Here is a 16,129-nt window from a genome sequence, read left to right as displayed (position 1 = left end):
TAATACACTATACAAAGATTATTTTTTGTTTTATCATTTTTTAATGGATATGCTACATCATGTATTTTTCTTGGATTGAAACCTATAGCGTTATCTTTGATTTTATCGAAAGTATTCTGTGATTTTCACTTTTTATCTATATTCTGACTATGTAAACCATTGGAGCACAACTATGGCTCCTTTTAATTGTAAATTAATTTTTACAATCAATTTTTACTGGCTGGGTGCAGTGGCTCATGCCTGGAATCCCAGCACTTTGGAAGGTCGAGGCAGGCAGACTGCTTGAGCCCAGGAGTTTGAGACCAGCCTGGGCAACATAGCCAAACCTCATCTCTACAAAAAATACAAAAATTCTCCTGGCATGGTGGCACATGCCTGTAGTACCAGCTCCTCAGGAAGCTGAAGTAGGAGGATCAATGGAGCCTGGGAGGCAGAGGTTGCAGTGAGCCAAGATTGTGTCATTGCACTCTAGCCTGGGTGACAGAGGGAAATCCTGTCTCAAAAAAAAAAAAAAAAAAACTGCATCTTAATTTATACTCTTGGTATAAATCAGAGTTATAGTCTAGATCTAATTATACTTTTTGATTCATTATAGACTGACACCTTTTTCCTGGAGGCTGTGCACCTTGGAGATTTGTGTAAGATTGTGATAGGCCATGATGGACTTGGCCCAGGTAAGGCTCTTCCACAGAGAGTTCATGAAGGTTTGATTTCACTCTATTTTTGTGAAACTCTGTTCAAATCTAGAAAATACTGTGGAAAATGGGTAGAAAATGGATCTCTATGTATTGACTATGTGAAATCAAAATATTGTCTCCAAATACCATTTAAAATTTAACTAGATGTATTTTTCTTCATAATGACATAGGGGATAATCTAGGATGGGCCTAAATGCTAGAAAGAATAATTTTAAAAATTAGAGGAGACTGGGGATTTATATGTTGTGACATGTGGTGGCATTCCAGCATGCTAGTGGTGGAGGCAGCAGTCATATCTCCTGATGGTGATATTCCTTGAAGGCTACTGATTGTCCAGCAGTGGCATGTTAAGGAGACTGTCATGGCAGTGAGGTCTCAGCTGTTTTCGGCTGCCATTTTATTCATGCTTTTCCTCAGTCTTCTCATCAACTCTGTGAGATGACTCACATCTTCCCAATAAATTTGTTTTCTGCTACTGTATAAAATAATTATAAGATAAACAAAATCCATTTAACAAAAGACAGACTACTAAAGGGCACATAACAAAGCAAAAAAAGAAAAAGGAAAAAAACCCCAAATGCATCAAACAAGGTGATAAACTTTCTTACTAAAATGTGTCAAATTATAATTTTCAAAGTAAGAACAATATTGTTATACAAATACAGAATAGACAATATGTTTAGATAATTAATGAAGGAATTAGGAGGCTGACAAAGCTGGTTGAAGGGAGGTTACAAGAAACTAAAAAATATGTACATATAATCCATGAAAAAAAATTATGAATAAGATTAAAAAAAATATGACCAATGTTCTATAGACAATACAAATATACTTTTGAGGTTGTTTTCTCTCTCAGACAAAATATATCTATATTTTGAACAGATGTAAGTTATTTGCATATTATTTTTTGTCAGTTGATAGCTAATTTTACAGATCCTAGACCTGAATCCATAGTAGATATTAAGTCAAATAATGTTACACTCCCACAGTGAGTCAAACGATTCTCAGACAAGCTTGTTGGTGTTCTACTACAATATTGAAAGGACATGTGTCATCTTTTGTCCTTATTTCTGAGTTTCTGTTAATTTTTCTAAACAGAAATAAAGGCAAAAATTTTCAACCTAAAAAATCTCCATGTCCAATTATATGCTCTATGAAAGAGACACTTGGAATAAATGACCCAGTAATATTAAAAATAAAAGTTTAGGCAATGATGTATCAGAAATATGTAACTAAAAGAAACAATCTTAGTTATAACCTTATTGTAAGATAAAGTAAAATTCAAGACAACAAGCATGAAAAGTTACAAGAAGGGTGATTTTTTGATAAAATTTATAATTCACAATGAGATTATACTTTGGGAGGCCGAGACGGGCGGATCACGAGGTCAGGAGATCGAGACCATCCTGGCTAACATGGTGAAACCCCGTCTCTACTAAAAAATACAAAAAACGAGCCGGGCGAGGTGGCGGGCGCCTGTAGTCCCAGCTACTCGGGAGGCTGAGGCAGGAGAATGGCGTAAACCCGGGAGGTGGAGCTTGCAGTTAGCTGAGATCCGGCCACTGCACTCCAGCCTGGGTGACAGAGCCAGACTCTGCCTCAAAAAAAAAAAAAAAAAAGAGTCATGAGCCTTTATTCCATAGATAATACGGCAAATAAATAAAGTAAAATACTCTTAGATAGTCAAGAAGAAATGAAAAGAAGATAGGATAGAATTTTATCATATGTCTCAGATTTTGGTAGGTTAGTTGGATACTTAAGTTACTCTCCTCAGATGTTTGTACTTTGTAGATAGGGAAACACTTTCATTTCAAAACTTCATGAAACATTTTTATAATTTGACTCAGATATTAGGCCAAAAAGAAAATCTCACTAAATTTCTCCAAGCCACATTCTCTGCTACAATTTAGTAAAACAAAAATTTAATTAAAAGGGTGAAAGTAAAAAAAAATTAGTCATTTAAGATGTTTCAGCCCTCTTCATGACTTTGGGCCAAAGCGAAAATCAGAACTATAAGGACAGTCTAACAGAATGTTATGATGGTGTTTTTTTCTGTCTCATTTTCTGCTGAGGTCTCAAAAGACGAGAATAAAATAATAGAAGCAAGATCTCACCATCTGTCTTACTTAGTTTGAGGCTGCTGTAACAAAATACCTTAGACTGGGCAATTTATAAAGAACACAAATTTATTCTTACACTTCTGGAGGCTGAGAAGTCTAAGATCAAACTGCTGGCATTTGTTGTCTTGGGAGGGGCTTCTAGCTTTGTCCTCCCATGGTGGAAGGGCAAAAAGGCTTAGCTAGTTCCCTGAAGTCCTTTTATGAGGGCACTAATCCCACTCATGAGGGCCCTCATGAATTAATCACATCCTACGGGCTCCACCTCTTAATGTTATCACATTGGATCTTAGGTTCCAATAGATGAATTTTATGGGGACACATGTATTTAGACTCATCCCAGCACCATCCTAAATGTAGGCACAAGGCTACATATTCAGGACTTATGAAGGAAGGGACAGACAACAAGTTATGGGTTCACCACTGAGTATGAAAGCTACAAGTTTTCATTGCAGTAGGTTGGCTGTTGCTTTGATACCTATACACCAACTGCCAGTAATAGGAGGGGGAAGAAGGGGTTTTTCCGTTGTGAAGAAACCACTTGAAGAACGTGTGCCATCTAGAATTTGTTACATGACCCCCACTTGAATAAAAATCAGGCTTCCTCAGTTGCCTTTGGCCACAAAGAAAGGGCAGTCTGGAGAACAGTCGGAGTGGAATTGTAGGCAGATAATCTGAGAAGATAGTAAGAGAAATGATTCCTGCTCTAAATACCTACTCACCAACATACATATGTAAACAATGCTGGTTAATAAGACTTTTCTAGATTCTTACCTCTCCCTAATCCATGCAGGAACAGCCTAGCTTTCTTCAGGAACCCATCTTTTCTAGTTTTCTAAATCCAGTTCTGGTTCTTTCTTACGGGAAAAACATGACAAAAATGTAGACAATATATTTTTACATTAATAATTTAAAAACTAACTTATTAACTTACAAAGTATTGTTAAAATTAATGTATCATTACCTCTAAGAGTTTTCTTTACAGCCTCCCCAGAAGTTCTTAAAACTCAGTTTAGAATTCTGGTAACATTTTATTTTTCCTTAAAGGAAACAAGTAATTCTTTTTTGGGAGATAGCATTTAAAAATGAAATTAAATAACATTTTGGAGATTTTGTTCCAGGTAAAGGAAACAGCATATGTAAGGGTAAAGAATTATGCATATGAATCATCTATGGCAGTGGTTTTCAAAGTGTGGTTCCTGGGCCATCAGCATTGCTTGCGGAAATTATTGAAGATTCAATGCTTGGGATCTTCTCTAGGATGACCAGCCATCCTGGTTTGCCTGTGGCTATTCTGGTTTACCTATGGCTGTCCTGGTTTTAGCACTGAAAATCCTGCATCCTGGGAAACCCCTCTGTCCTGGGTAAACTGGGACATTTGATCACTGTAGGCTGCCTGTGCTGGGCCTACTGAATTAGAAACTGTAGAACTCAGTAGTCTGTGTTTTTGTAATCCCTCCTGGTGATTCAGATGCATGCTAAGTTTGGGAACCACTGGTCTAGGGAACTGTGAGGAGTTTAACACTACTCAATAATGGGAGTATGTGATGAGGGATGAAGCTGAAGAGTAAGCTGAAGGGTCTTGTATGCTGTGTTAAAAAGTTTTATTTGGCTGAGAACAGTGGCTTATGCCTATAATTCCAGCATGTTGCGAGGCTGAGGTGTGAGGAACGCTTGAGGCCAGGAGTTCAAGACCAGCCTGGGCAACATACGAGACCCCATCTCTACAAAAATATTTAAAAATTAGCTGGGCATGGTGGTACACACCTGGAATCCCAGCTACTTGAGAGGCTGAGGCTGGAAGATTGCTTGAGTTCAGGAGTTCAAGGCTACAGTGAACTGTGATTGCACTACTGCATTCCAGCCTGGGTGACAGAGTGAGCCTCTGTCTCTAAACATATACAAATAAAAAATAAAAGAAAAAAATAAATTTTATCCTATAGCTGATGAGTATACACTCACCAACTCAATAATTTTAATTAGAGTAGTATGTATTTTGAGCTGGATCTTTGCATAGACAAAACCACTCTGACTAATTAAAATATTTTATGTGTAAGTAAAAATGATTTTAACTAACTCTAGTTTTCAAATTAATATGAAATTAAACATTTAAAAAGAAATTTCTACCTTTATTTATACCAGCTGAGTCTATGTGCTTGGACAGAATTTCTGAATGGTTACTCATTTTTAGTCTATCAAAACATATATATTTTATGCAGACTTTGTTTAAATTTGAACTTTAAAAACTTCCTGGAAATAGAAAGTGTTGGTAACTCATCAAGTATATATTATTTGGAGCATGTTAGGTTTGGGATTATGAATGCAGTTTATGAAATTAAAAGCAGCTACAGAATTGTTCTATTTTCAATTGTTTGGAAAAGCACACTGAAATAGATATCACAAGGTATGAAGCCTTAAAATAGTGCTTTGCTTTTGTTATATGTACAAGAAATACATTCCTTACAGTTTACTTCTGTTATACTTTGCTTTATTTGAAGTACTAAAGCTTTATATTGTGCAAGGCCTTTATGTATATTTGGAAGTTAGAACTTGTTTCTCAAAACTTGAAATAATATTGGACCATATTTATTCATGTTACATTTTTATTCTTTAATTTGTGTTTAGGAAATGGCTGGTTTCTTGATGATGTTGTTATCAAGGATCCCACAACAAATTACGAATATGCGTTCTTCTGTCACAGGTTTGTAGGTGTACTTTTACATTGAAAAAATCCATTCGAAGTTTATGCATTGAGAACTGGGTAGCTTATTTAGTTGTTCCTAGTCACTGAGGCTTTGTTGGTTAACTTTTGTGAACATTAACCTTAGCGGCTCTTTATGCTATTGAGAAAGACGTTTATTATATTTATCATCATTCCTAATGATACAAATTTAATATTTAATGGTAAATTAAGATAGATTTTTAAAAATATGACTTCTCTGTTCATATCAGAAAGAAAAATGAAAGTCTCTGACAAGAAAACGTATTCCCTTTGGACTAGGTCCGAAATTCGGTTCAAAAATAATAAATGTACACAGTGTTTCACGTAGCTTTTTATACAAAGATGATAGTGCTTACTCACTGTCAATGGACTTTGATTTTTGAGTTATTTTCCCAGCAGTGGTGATAAGTTTGCTTTGGTGATAGATTTGCTTTTTTTTTTTTTTTTGACATTGTCCTGCCTCTTTTCCTATGGAACCCGTAATAACCATTTATGAAATAACTGATTAGAGTTTAAACTATAGTTAGTGACCAAAGGACAGGATAAATTGATCCAGTGAATGTAACATCTATGATTTTGACAGTTAGCAGGCTGATTGAGTAACTCACCTGTGTATTAGGCAAAAACATATTTTAGCCTTTCCAGATAGTAACTGCTTCTTCTACCACCCTTGCAGTCTTGTAGTCATTTTAGGATTTTCTTTCCCATTCTGTACTGCTCTGCCTTTGAGAGCCAGATGGTCACGTCTTTTCCAATTCCTGCTATCTTGTATTTCTGACTTGGGAAGATAATTGCCAATGGTTGATGTAAATACAAAGTCTGAAAATAATCGATGCACTTTTCTTTTCACAGATGGCTAGATCAGGGGGAAGATGATTGTAAAATTGTCAGAGAACTGTATGCCAGGGATAACAGTATCTTCTCTGCAAGTAGGTATCATGTATACACATTTCCTGGAAAACTATGTTTTATGATGACTGGAGAAAGCATGACACTCTGAAATTAATGACCCTCTCTTTCCTTTATCTTCTCAGGGCAGAAGCTGGAACTTAAGAGAAAAGAAACAGTAAGATTTTTTGGGGGCTTTAAGATTATTTCATATAAACAATGTTCAAATGACTATTTGATGTGTTAAAACAAAACAGCCTATAGTGTCTAGTAAGTACTGTTTCTTAGCAATTTCTTCTCTTTGTTTCTTCTCATACTGGTGTTTTTGTTTGTTTTGTTTTGTTTTCCTTTTTAGTGGACTGCAGAAAGCTGGAAGTTTACAAAAGGAAATACTCTTCAGTTCTATAACAAGCTGACTGGAAGGTTTGTCCGTCTGCATCCAGATGGCACAGTTGATGCCATTGGAGAGAAGACAGACAAATATGGTAAAACCATCATACAAAGCTTGTGGTGCTGGACAGTTCTGGGAGTTAAAGGAATGTAGATTTCTAGACATTGTTTAATTTATAGTATTGTTCTTTTTACAGATAGCTTTACACAAGTGTTAGGCCATTTAAATAATTTACTCTCTGCATTAATAAAAATGATAAATAGATGACAGGCTTTAAATCTGGGCACTGTGAAAAATATGTATATTTGGCATTAATTAATTGAAGAATAAAATATAGGCAGTTATCAAAACACCATGTTAAATAATTTGAGGGCCAGAGGAAATAACTAAGATAGTATTCTAAATTTCAGACATTCATAATCTAATGAAGAAGACAAATACAACAATTCTAATAATTGTTATTTTTAGCTAGTGTCCTAATAAATGTACAAAGGAAAACAAGGCAAGGAAAAACTAGATTTGATGTTTAATATCTGCATGTCATGAAGCTATAACCATGAGAATTAACAAAAGAGTAAACTGATGATGGTAGATGTTTGACTATAAACCCAAACCTCCAACTCTTTTTGAATTTGGACCTTTATTATTTAAACAATATTTGCCTGCTACACCTGTGAATTTAACTGTACTTTACTATGCTGGAAGCTGTGTCGTTCAGTCTCGAGGATGTGCTGGAGCTACTAACCTACAGCATGTCTCAAAATGTAACCCCTTCTGCCTCATATTTGAGATCCTAGGGAACAACCAGTTTTCTCCTGTATGAAAATAAGCATCTGTCTAAAAATACTTCCTAGGAGCTTCTGTTTCCAAAATTATTCTTTAGACATTTTCCTTACCTCGGCAAAAATTGGTTCCCACTTGAGATTACTTATCCACTTACATCAGTCAAAGTGGCCCTTCATCCTATTCCTTGGGTTCTCTGCTGCCACTGTTGTTATTCTTTTTCCTGATTAGTATCCTATATTTGCAGATATGGCCACAAAAATATCTCCCATTGTTAAATCAGAAACTGTGAAGGATCTAAATTGTACCTCACTTGTAGGAAACCACTGGGTCAGAGACCAAGACCGTTTATTTCTCACATCAAGTGCACCAGCCAGAGCAGTTTCTTGTGTTGGGTTCCCTGAACTCCAGTCCTGCAGTATCACAATGTGAGGTCCCAATGGTACCAGCACAAGCAGTCGGGTACATTAAAAGAGAGAAATTTGCATATTAGGAAACTATGATCTTATATTTTCTATTTTTATTTTTTGTACATATATATTTAATCAACTTTTAAGTTCCAGGGTGTATGTGCAGGTTTGTTACACAGGTAAACTTGTGCCATGGTGGTTTGCTGTACAGATCAACCCTTTACCTAGTTATTAAGCCCAGCATCCATTAGCTATTCTTCCTGATGCTCTCCCTCACCTGGACCCCCACCCCCCGATGTGTCCATTTGTTCTCATCGTTCAGCTCCCACTTATAAGTGAGAACATACAGTGTTTGGTTTTCTGTTCCTGGATTAGTTTGCTGAGGATAATGGCTTCTAGCTCCATCCATGTCCCTGCAAAAGACATGATCTCATTTCTTTTTATGCTGCATAGTATTCCATGTTAGTTACGTAACACATTTTCTTTATCCAGTCTGTCATTGATGGGCATTTGGGTTGATTCCATGTCTTTGTTATTGTGAATAGTGCTGCAGTGAATGTACATAGGCATGTATCTTCATCATAGCATGATTTATATTACTTTGGGTATATACCCAGTAATGGGATTGCTGGGCCAAATGGTGTTTCAGCTTCTAGATCTCTGAGGAATTGCCACACTGTCTTCCACATGGTTGAACTAACTTACATTCCCACCAGCAGTGTAAAAGCATTCCTTTTTCTCTGCAATCTCACCAGCATCTGTTGTTTCTTGACTTTTATTCTCCTTTTTAAAAATTTAATTTTTCTTTTTTTTTTTTTGTTTTTTACTCTGAGTTCTGGGATACATGTGCAGAATGTGCAGGTTTGTTACATAGGTATACGTGTGCCTTGGTGGTTTGCTGCACCTATCAACCCATCACCTAGGTTATTAGTGGGAACGTAAATTAGTTCAACCATTGTGGAAATCAGTATGGCAATTCCTCAAGGATCTAGAACCAGAAATACCATTTGACCCAGCAATCCCATTACCAAGTATATACCCACAGGAATATAAATCATTCGATTATAAAGATACATGCACACGTATGTTTTCTTTTTGCTTTCCATTTGCTTGGTAAATATTTCTCCATGACATTATTTTGAGTCTGTGTGTGTCTTTGCACATGAGATGGGGGTCTCCTGAATACAGCACACTGATGGGTCCTGACTCTTTATCCAGTTTGCCAGTCTGGGTCTTTTAATTGGGGCATTTAGCCCATTTACATTTAAGTTAATATTGTTATGTGTGAATTTGATTCTGTCATTATGATGCTAGCTGCTTATTTTGCCCATTAGTTGATGCAGTTTTTTCATAGTGTCAATGGTCTTTAGAATGTGGTATGTTTTTGCAGTGACTTGTACCAGTTTTTCCTTTCCATTTTTAGTGCTTCCTTCAGGAGCTCTGGTAAAGCAGACCTGGTGGTGACAAAATCTCTCTGCATATGCTTGTCGTAAAGGATTTTATTTCTCCTTCACTTACAAAGCTCAGTTTGGCTGGATATGAAATTCTGGGTTGAAAATTCTTTTCTTTAAAAATGTTGTATATTGGCCCCCACTCTCTTCTGGCTTATAGGATTTCTGCAGAGAGATCTGCTGTTAGTCTGATAGACTTCTGTTTGTGGGGAACCCAACCTTTCTCGGTGGCTGCCCTTAACATTTTTTCCTTCATTTCAGCCTTGGTGAATCTGACAATTATGTGTCTTGGGGTTGATCTTCTTGAGGAGTATCTTTGTGGTGTTCTCTGTATTTCCTGAATTTGAATGTTGGCTTGTCTTGCTAGGTTGGGGAAGTTCTCCTGCATAATATCCTGAAGAGTGTTTTCCAACTTGGTTTCATTCTCCCTGTCACTTTCAGGTACACCAATCAAAAGTAGGTTTAGTCTTTTCACACAGTCCCGTATTCCTTGGAGGCTTTGTTCATTCTCTTTTTGCTAATCTTGTCTTCATACTTTATTTCATTAAGTTGATCTTCAATCTCTGATATCCTTTCTTCTGCTTGATCGATTTGGCTGTTGATACTTGTGTATGCTTCACAAAGTTCTTGTGCTGTTTTTCAGCTCCATCAGGTCATTTAAGTTCTTCTCTAAACTGGTTTTTCTAGTGAGCAATTCCTCTAACCTTTTTTTCAAGGTTCTTAGCTTCTTTGTATTGGGTTAGAACATGCCCCTTTAGCTTGGAGGAGTTTGTTATTACCCACATTCTGGAGCCTACTTCTGTCAAATTGTCAGACTCATTCTCTGTCCAGTTTTGTTCCCTTGCTGGTGAAGAGTTGTGATCCTATGGAGGAGAAGAGGCATTCTGGTTTTTGGAATTTTCAGTCTTTTTTGCAATCATTTTTCGTCATCTTTGTGGAGTTTTCTACCTTTGGTCTTTGATGTTGGTGACCTTCAGATGGCGTTTCTGTGTGGATGTCCTTTTTGTTGATGTTGATGCTATTCCTTTATGTTCGTTAGTTTTCCTTCTAACAGTTAGGCCCCTCAGCTGCAGGTCTGTTGGAGTTTGCTGGAGGTCCACTCCAGACCCTGTTTGCCTGGGTATCACCAGTGGAGGCTGCAGAATAGCCAATATTGTTGCCTGTTCTTTCCTCTGGAAGCTTCGTCCCAGAGGCGCACCCTCCAGATGCCAGCCCGAGCTCTCCTGTATGAGGTATCTGTTGACCCCTGCTGGGAGGTGTCTCTCAGTCAGGAGGCACAGGGGTCAGGGACCCACTTGAGGAGGCAGTTTGTCCCTTAGCAAAGCTCGAGCACTGTGCTGGGAGATCTGCTGCTATCTGCAGAGCTAGCAGGCAGGAACGTTTAAGTCTGCTGAAGCTGTGCCCATAGCTGCCCCTTCCCCCATGTGCTCTGTCCCAGGAAGATGGGAGTTTTATCTATAAGCCCCTGACTGGGGTTGCTGCCCTTCTTTCAGAGATGATCTGCTCAAAGAGGAGTAATCTAGAGAGGCAGTCTGGCCACAGCAGCTTAGCTGAGCTGCGGTGGGTTCTGCCCAGTTCAAACTTGCTGGAAACTTTGTTTACACTGTCAGGGGAAAACTGCCTACTCTCAAGCCTCAGTAATGACATGACGGATGCCTCTCCTCGCACCAAGCTGGAGCATCTCAGGTTGACGTCAGACTGCTGCGCTGGCCACAAGAATTTCCCCAGTGGATTGTAGCTTGCTAGACTCTGTGGAGCTGAGATCTGCTGAGCTAGACCACTTGGCTCCCTGGCTTCAGCCCCCTTTCCAGGGGAGTGAACAGTTCTGCCTCATTGGCTTTCCAGGTGCCACTGGGGTATGAAAAATAACTCCTGAAGCTAGCTCGGTGTCTGCCCAAACAGCCACCCAGTTTTGTGCTTGAAACTCAGGGCCCTCATGGCGTAGGCACCAGAGGAAATCTCCTGGTCTTTGGGTTGTGAAGACCATGGGAAATGTGTAGTTTCTGGGCAAGAGTGCATCTTTCCTCATGGCATGGTCCCTCACAGCTTCCCTTGGCTAGGGCAGGGAGTTCCCCGACCCCTTACACTTTCCGGGTTAGGTGACACCCCACCCTGCTTCTGCTCCCCACCATGGGCTGCACCCACTATCTAACCAGTCTCAATGAGATGAGCTGGGTACCTCAGTTGGAAATGCAGAAATCACCCACCTTCTGCGTTGATCTCGCTGGGTTGCAGACCGGAGCTGTTCCTATTCGGCCATCTTACCAGCCACCTGATAATTGCATTTTTCAATGTTGAGGTTTTAAAATATTTCACAAATTACTTGATACTCCTCCCTTCAAAGGGTGGGACTTGATTCCTCTCCCCATGAGCATGAGCTGAATTTAGTGACTGTCTTCTAAAACATGGAATATGGTGGAAATGACTGTGTGACTTTCAAGAGTAGGTCATAAAAGGTATTACAGATTCCTGCTGGCCCTGTCTCTCGGATTGCTCATTCTGGGGAAGCCAGCTGCCATGTCATAAGGACATTCAAGCAGCCCTGTGGAGAGGCTGACATTGCAAGGAATAGAAGCCATTTGCCAACAGCCCTTTGAGTGAGTCATCTTGTAGGAGGATCCTCCAGCTCCAGACAAGCCTTTAGATATCTACAGCCCCAACCAACAACTTGATTGCAACCTTATGAAGAGCCACTCAGATAAGTTGCTCCTAGATTCTTGACCTGCAGAAATTGCAAGAAATAAATGTTTGTTTTAATGCTGGGAAGTTTGGGAGTAATATTTTACACAACATTAGGTCGCTAACTGCAGCAGTTCATAAACTGTTCTGTAAGGTAATTGCTTACAATATTTTGCTATTCTGGACACTAGGAGGGGCTCTACCTTCCTTTCACACTAAGTTATGGCCAGGAATGGAAAGAGCAGTATTACTCTAATCTCTAATTGTAATCCTCATTTTTTTTTTTCTCATGTTGCTGTTTCACTTCTACATTCTGCAGTGGGAAGTCCTGAATATTCAGTGTTAATATTGATGCCTATTTTATGATGGATACATTTTAAAAAATATTCATTGTAGAAGGCATTGCAAGCATTAGGAAAAAATACTTCTAATATAAAAGTAATTACACGCTTTAATGATAAAAACATTCAATGAACTAGTAATGGAAGGGAGTTTCTTCTACATCGCAAAGAGCATTTATGAAAAACCCACAGCTAATGTAATCAGTGGTTAAAGACTGAAAGCTTTCCGTGTTGGAACTCAGAAAACAATATCCTGAAATATGGTGCTTTGACATGCTGAACTAAAGAAGCAGTCTCAAGGTCTCTCTGACCCCCACCCCTCTAATCCTCTGTCTCTCCTAAAGCAGAGAATGAGGCTATTCTCTGAAGTTTCCTTTTCTACCTAAAAACTGGACCCCAGAGAGGAACACAATTGCCTTCAATTCCTTCCCTGAAATTTCATCAATCAGAGAAGATTAAAACTCATATCACAGAGGAAGACACTGAATATTTAACACCATTACAGCCCAGAGGAAATTTGAACTTTGTCCCAACTATTAATAGTCTTTGTTCTCTGGTCCCATCTCATTCAGTTTCCAAAAAGAATCATTCATAAGATAATGCCTGCCTCCAGGTCTGTTCATTTCCTCCCCAAAATCATTTACTGCTACAACCCCACCTAATCTTCCCCTTTGGAGCATTTTTACCCCATTGGTTATTGGGTAGCATGCACATTAGAATAAATTTGTTTTTTTCTCCTATTAATCTGCATTTCATCAGTTCATTTTCAGTGAACCTTCAGAGGGTGAAGGGGGAAGCTTTCCTTCTTTGCCCCTATACCCCTAAATAAAAAAACAAGATGAGGATGTCTGTTTTTGCCACTTCTATTCAACATTTTACTGGAAGTTCTAGGTAGAACAGGCAAGAAACAGAAATAAAAGGCATCCAAATAAAAAAAGAAGTAAAACTATATTTATAGATGACATGATATAATATATAGAAGATCCTAAAGGATCCACACAAAAATATTAGACCTAATACATGAAGTCATAAAGATTGTAGGATACAAGATCAACACAGAAAAATTATTTGTATTTTTATGAAGTAGCAATGAACAATCCAAAAGTTAATTTAGGAGAACTATTTATAATAGCATCAAAATCTTAGCAATAAATTCAAGAAATGCAAGTCTTTGTATACTCAAAGCTATTAAACATTTTTGAAAGGAAGAAGACCTAAATAGATGGAGAGATAGTCCATGATTGTAAACTGGAAATCTTAAATTTCCCAAAGTAATCTACAGATTCATTGCAATCGCTATCATTTTTTTTGTCCCTGAGATAGAGTCTCACTCTGTCGCCCAGGCTGGAGTGCAGTGGTGTGATCTCCACTCACTACAACTTCTTCTTCCCGGGTTCAAGCAATTCTCTTGCCTCAGCCTCCCAAGCAGCTGGGACTACAGGCATGCACCACCACACCCAGACAATTTTTTTTTTTTTGTATTTTCAGTAGAGACAGGATTTCAACATGATGGCCAGGCTGGTCTCGAACTCCTGACCTCAGGTGATCCACCCACCTTGGCCTCCGGAAGTGCTGGGATTACGGGTGTGAGGCACAAAACCTGGCCTGAAATTGCTATCAAAATCGTAACACCCTTTTCTGCAGAAATGGAGAAGCTAATCATAAATTTCACATGGAATTTCAAGGTTCCTTGAATAGCCGAAACAATACTGAAGAAGAACAAAGTTGACAGACTTATATTTCCTCGTTTTAGCAAGGAAGCAAGATAGCCCACCCACATGTAGGCAGTCTTGGCAACCTTAGGCTCCCCTTTGGTTACTGCCCCTTACCGGTGACGGGGAACATAACAGGAGGGCTCTCTAGGAGGGTGCCATCCCTTTAGGGATGCCAACCTTAAAGGAAAGAAGATGAGAAAAAATATAGAACATTTGTTTGGGCCAAGGTTGAGGGCGACAGCTCAGGACGCATTTCACACTTCAAGGCTGCCTTTGGAGAGTGCTCCGGAGAACAAAAGAGGGCTCACTACAAAAGCTGTTCTTCAGGAATTCTTGCAGGTTTACATAAATAACATTGGTTAGTGAGTGGTTGAACTATAGGGTGTATGACTATGACATTTTATGGCTACTTGGTGTCAGTCTAGAGGCTGAATAGCAAGTGGCCTCAAGAGGTACTTACTTATCTCAAGGGGGAGTGAGATGTGACTACTGTTACATTTTATTTTATTTATTTATTACACTTTAAGTTCTAGGGTACATGTGCGCAATGTGCAGTTTTGTTACATAGGTATACATGTGCTGTGTTGGTTTGCTGCACCCATTAACTCGCCATTTACATTAGGTATTTCTCCTAATGCTATCCCTCCCCCTGCCCCCCACCCCGCTGTGTCCGGAATTGGTTCCTTCTGGTGGGTTCTTGGTCTCGCTGACTTCAAGCATGAAGCCACAGACCCTCGTGGTGAGTGTTACAGTTCTTAAAGATGGTGTGTCCAGAGTTTGTTCCTTCCAATGTTCAGATATATCTGGAGTTTCTTCCTTCTGGTGGATTTGTGGTCTTGCTGACTTCAGGAGTGAAGCCACAGACCTTTGCAGTGAGTGTTACAGCTCTTAAAGGTTGTGCCTCCGGAGTTGTTTCTTCCTTCTGGTGGATTCATGGTCTTGCTGACTTCAGGAATGAAGCCGCAGACCCTCGTGGTGAGTGTTACAGCTCATAAAATAGTGCAGACCCAAAGAGTGAGTAGCGGCAAGATTTACTGTGAAGAGCAAAAGAACAATGCTTCCAGAGTCTGGAAGGGGCCTGAGTGGGTTGCCACTGCTGGCTGGGGTGGCCAGCTTTTATTCCCTTATTTGGCCTTGCCCACTTCCTGCTGATTGGTCCATTTTACAGAGCACTGATTGGTCCATTTTGCTGATTGGTTCCTTTTACAGAGTGCTGATTGGTGCATTTACAATCCTTTAGCTAGATGCAGAGTGCTGATTGGTGCATTTACAATCTTTAGCTAGACACAAAAGTTCTCTAAGTCACAACCTGACCCAGAAGCCCAGCTGGCTTCACCTCTCACCATGACAGGCCCCAGTGTGTGATGTTCTCTGCCCTGTGTACAAGTGTTCTCATTATTCAGTTCCCACCTGTGAGTGAGAACATGTGGTGTTTGGTTTTCTGTCCTTGTGATAGTTTGCTCAGAATAATGTTTTCCAGCTTCATCCATGTCACTGCAATGGACATGAACACATCCTTTTTCATGGCTGCGTAGTACTCCATGGTGTATATGTGCCATATTTTCTTAATCCAGTCTATCTTTGATGGTCATTTGGATTGGTTCCAAGTCTTTGCTATTGTGAACAGTGCTGCAATAAACATACATGTTCATGTGTCTTTATGGTAGTATGATTTATGATCCTTTGGGTATATACTCAGCAATGGGATGGCTGGGTCAAATGGCATTTCTAGTTCTAGATCCTTGAGGAATCGCCACACTGTCTTCCACAATGGCTGAACTAATTTACACTCCCACCAACAATGTAAAAGCATTCCTATTTCTCCACATCCTCTTCAGCTTCTGTTGTTTCCTGATTTTTTAAGGATTGCCATTCTAACTGGTGTGAGATGGTATCTCATTGTGGTTTTGATTTGCATTTCTCTGATGACCAGT

At 39.1% G+C, this 16,129-nt stretch overlaps 1 protein-coding gene across 1 annotated transcript in view; it reads left to right on the top strand.

Annotated features, from left to right (window-relative positions):
• Nucleotides 1-16,129, top strand: part of LOC105508684 — a 73,676-nt gene that overhangs the window by 18,035 nt on the left and 39,512 nt on the right. Inside the window, 6 exon segments of the mRNA XM_011937582.1 lie at nucleotides 596-674; nucleotides 5,441-5,516; nucleotides 6,390-6,501; nucleotides 6,504-6,545; nucleotides 6,547-6,603; nucleotides 6,781-6,910. Coding sequence (XP_011792972.1) covers nucleotides 596-674; nucleotides 5,441-5,516; nucleotides 6,390-6,501; nucleotides 6,504-6,545; nucleotides 6,547-6,603; nucleotides 6,781-6,910 — 496 coding nt within the window.

Source organism: Colobus angolensis, unplaced genomic scaffold (genome assembly GCF_000951035.1).
Source record: "Colobus angolensis palliatus isolate OR3802 unplaced genomic scaffold, Cang.pa_1.0 Scaffold166, whole genome shotgun sequence".
NCBI classification, from domain to species: domain Eukaryota; kingdom Metazoa; phylum Chordata; class Mammalia; order Primates; family Cercopithecidae; genus Colobus; species Colobus angolensis.
The sequence above is the reverse complement of the archived record's forward strand: the minus strand, read 5'-3'. Positions and strand labels throughout refer to the sequence as shown.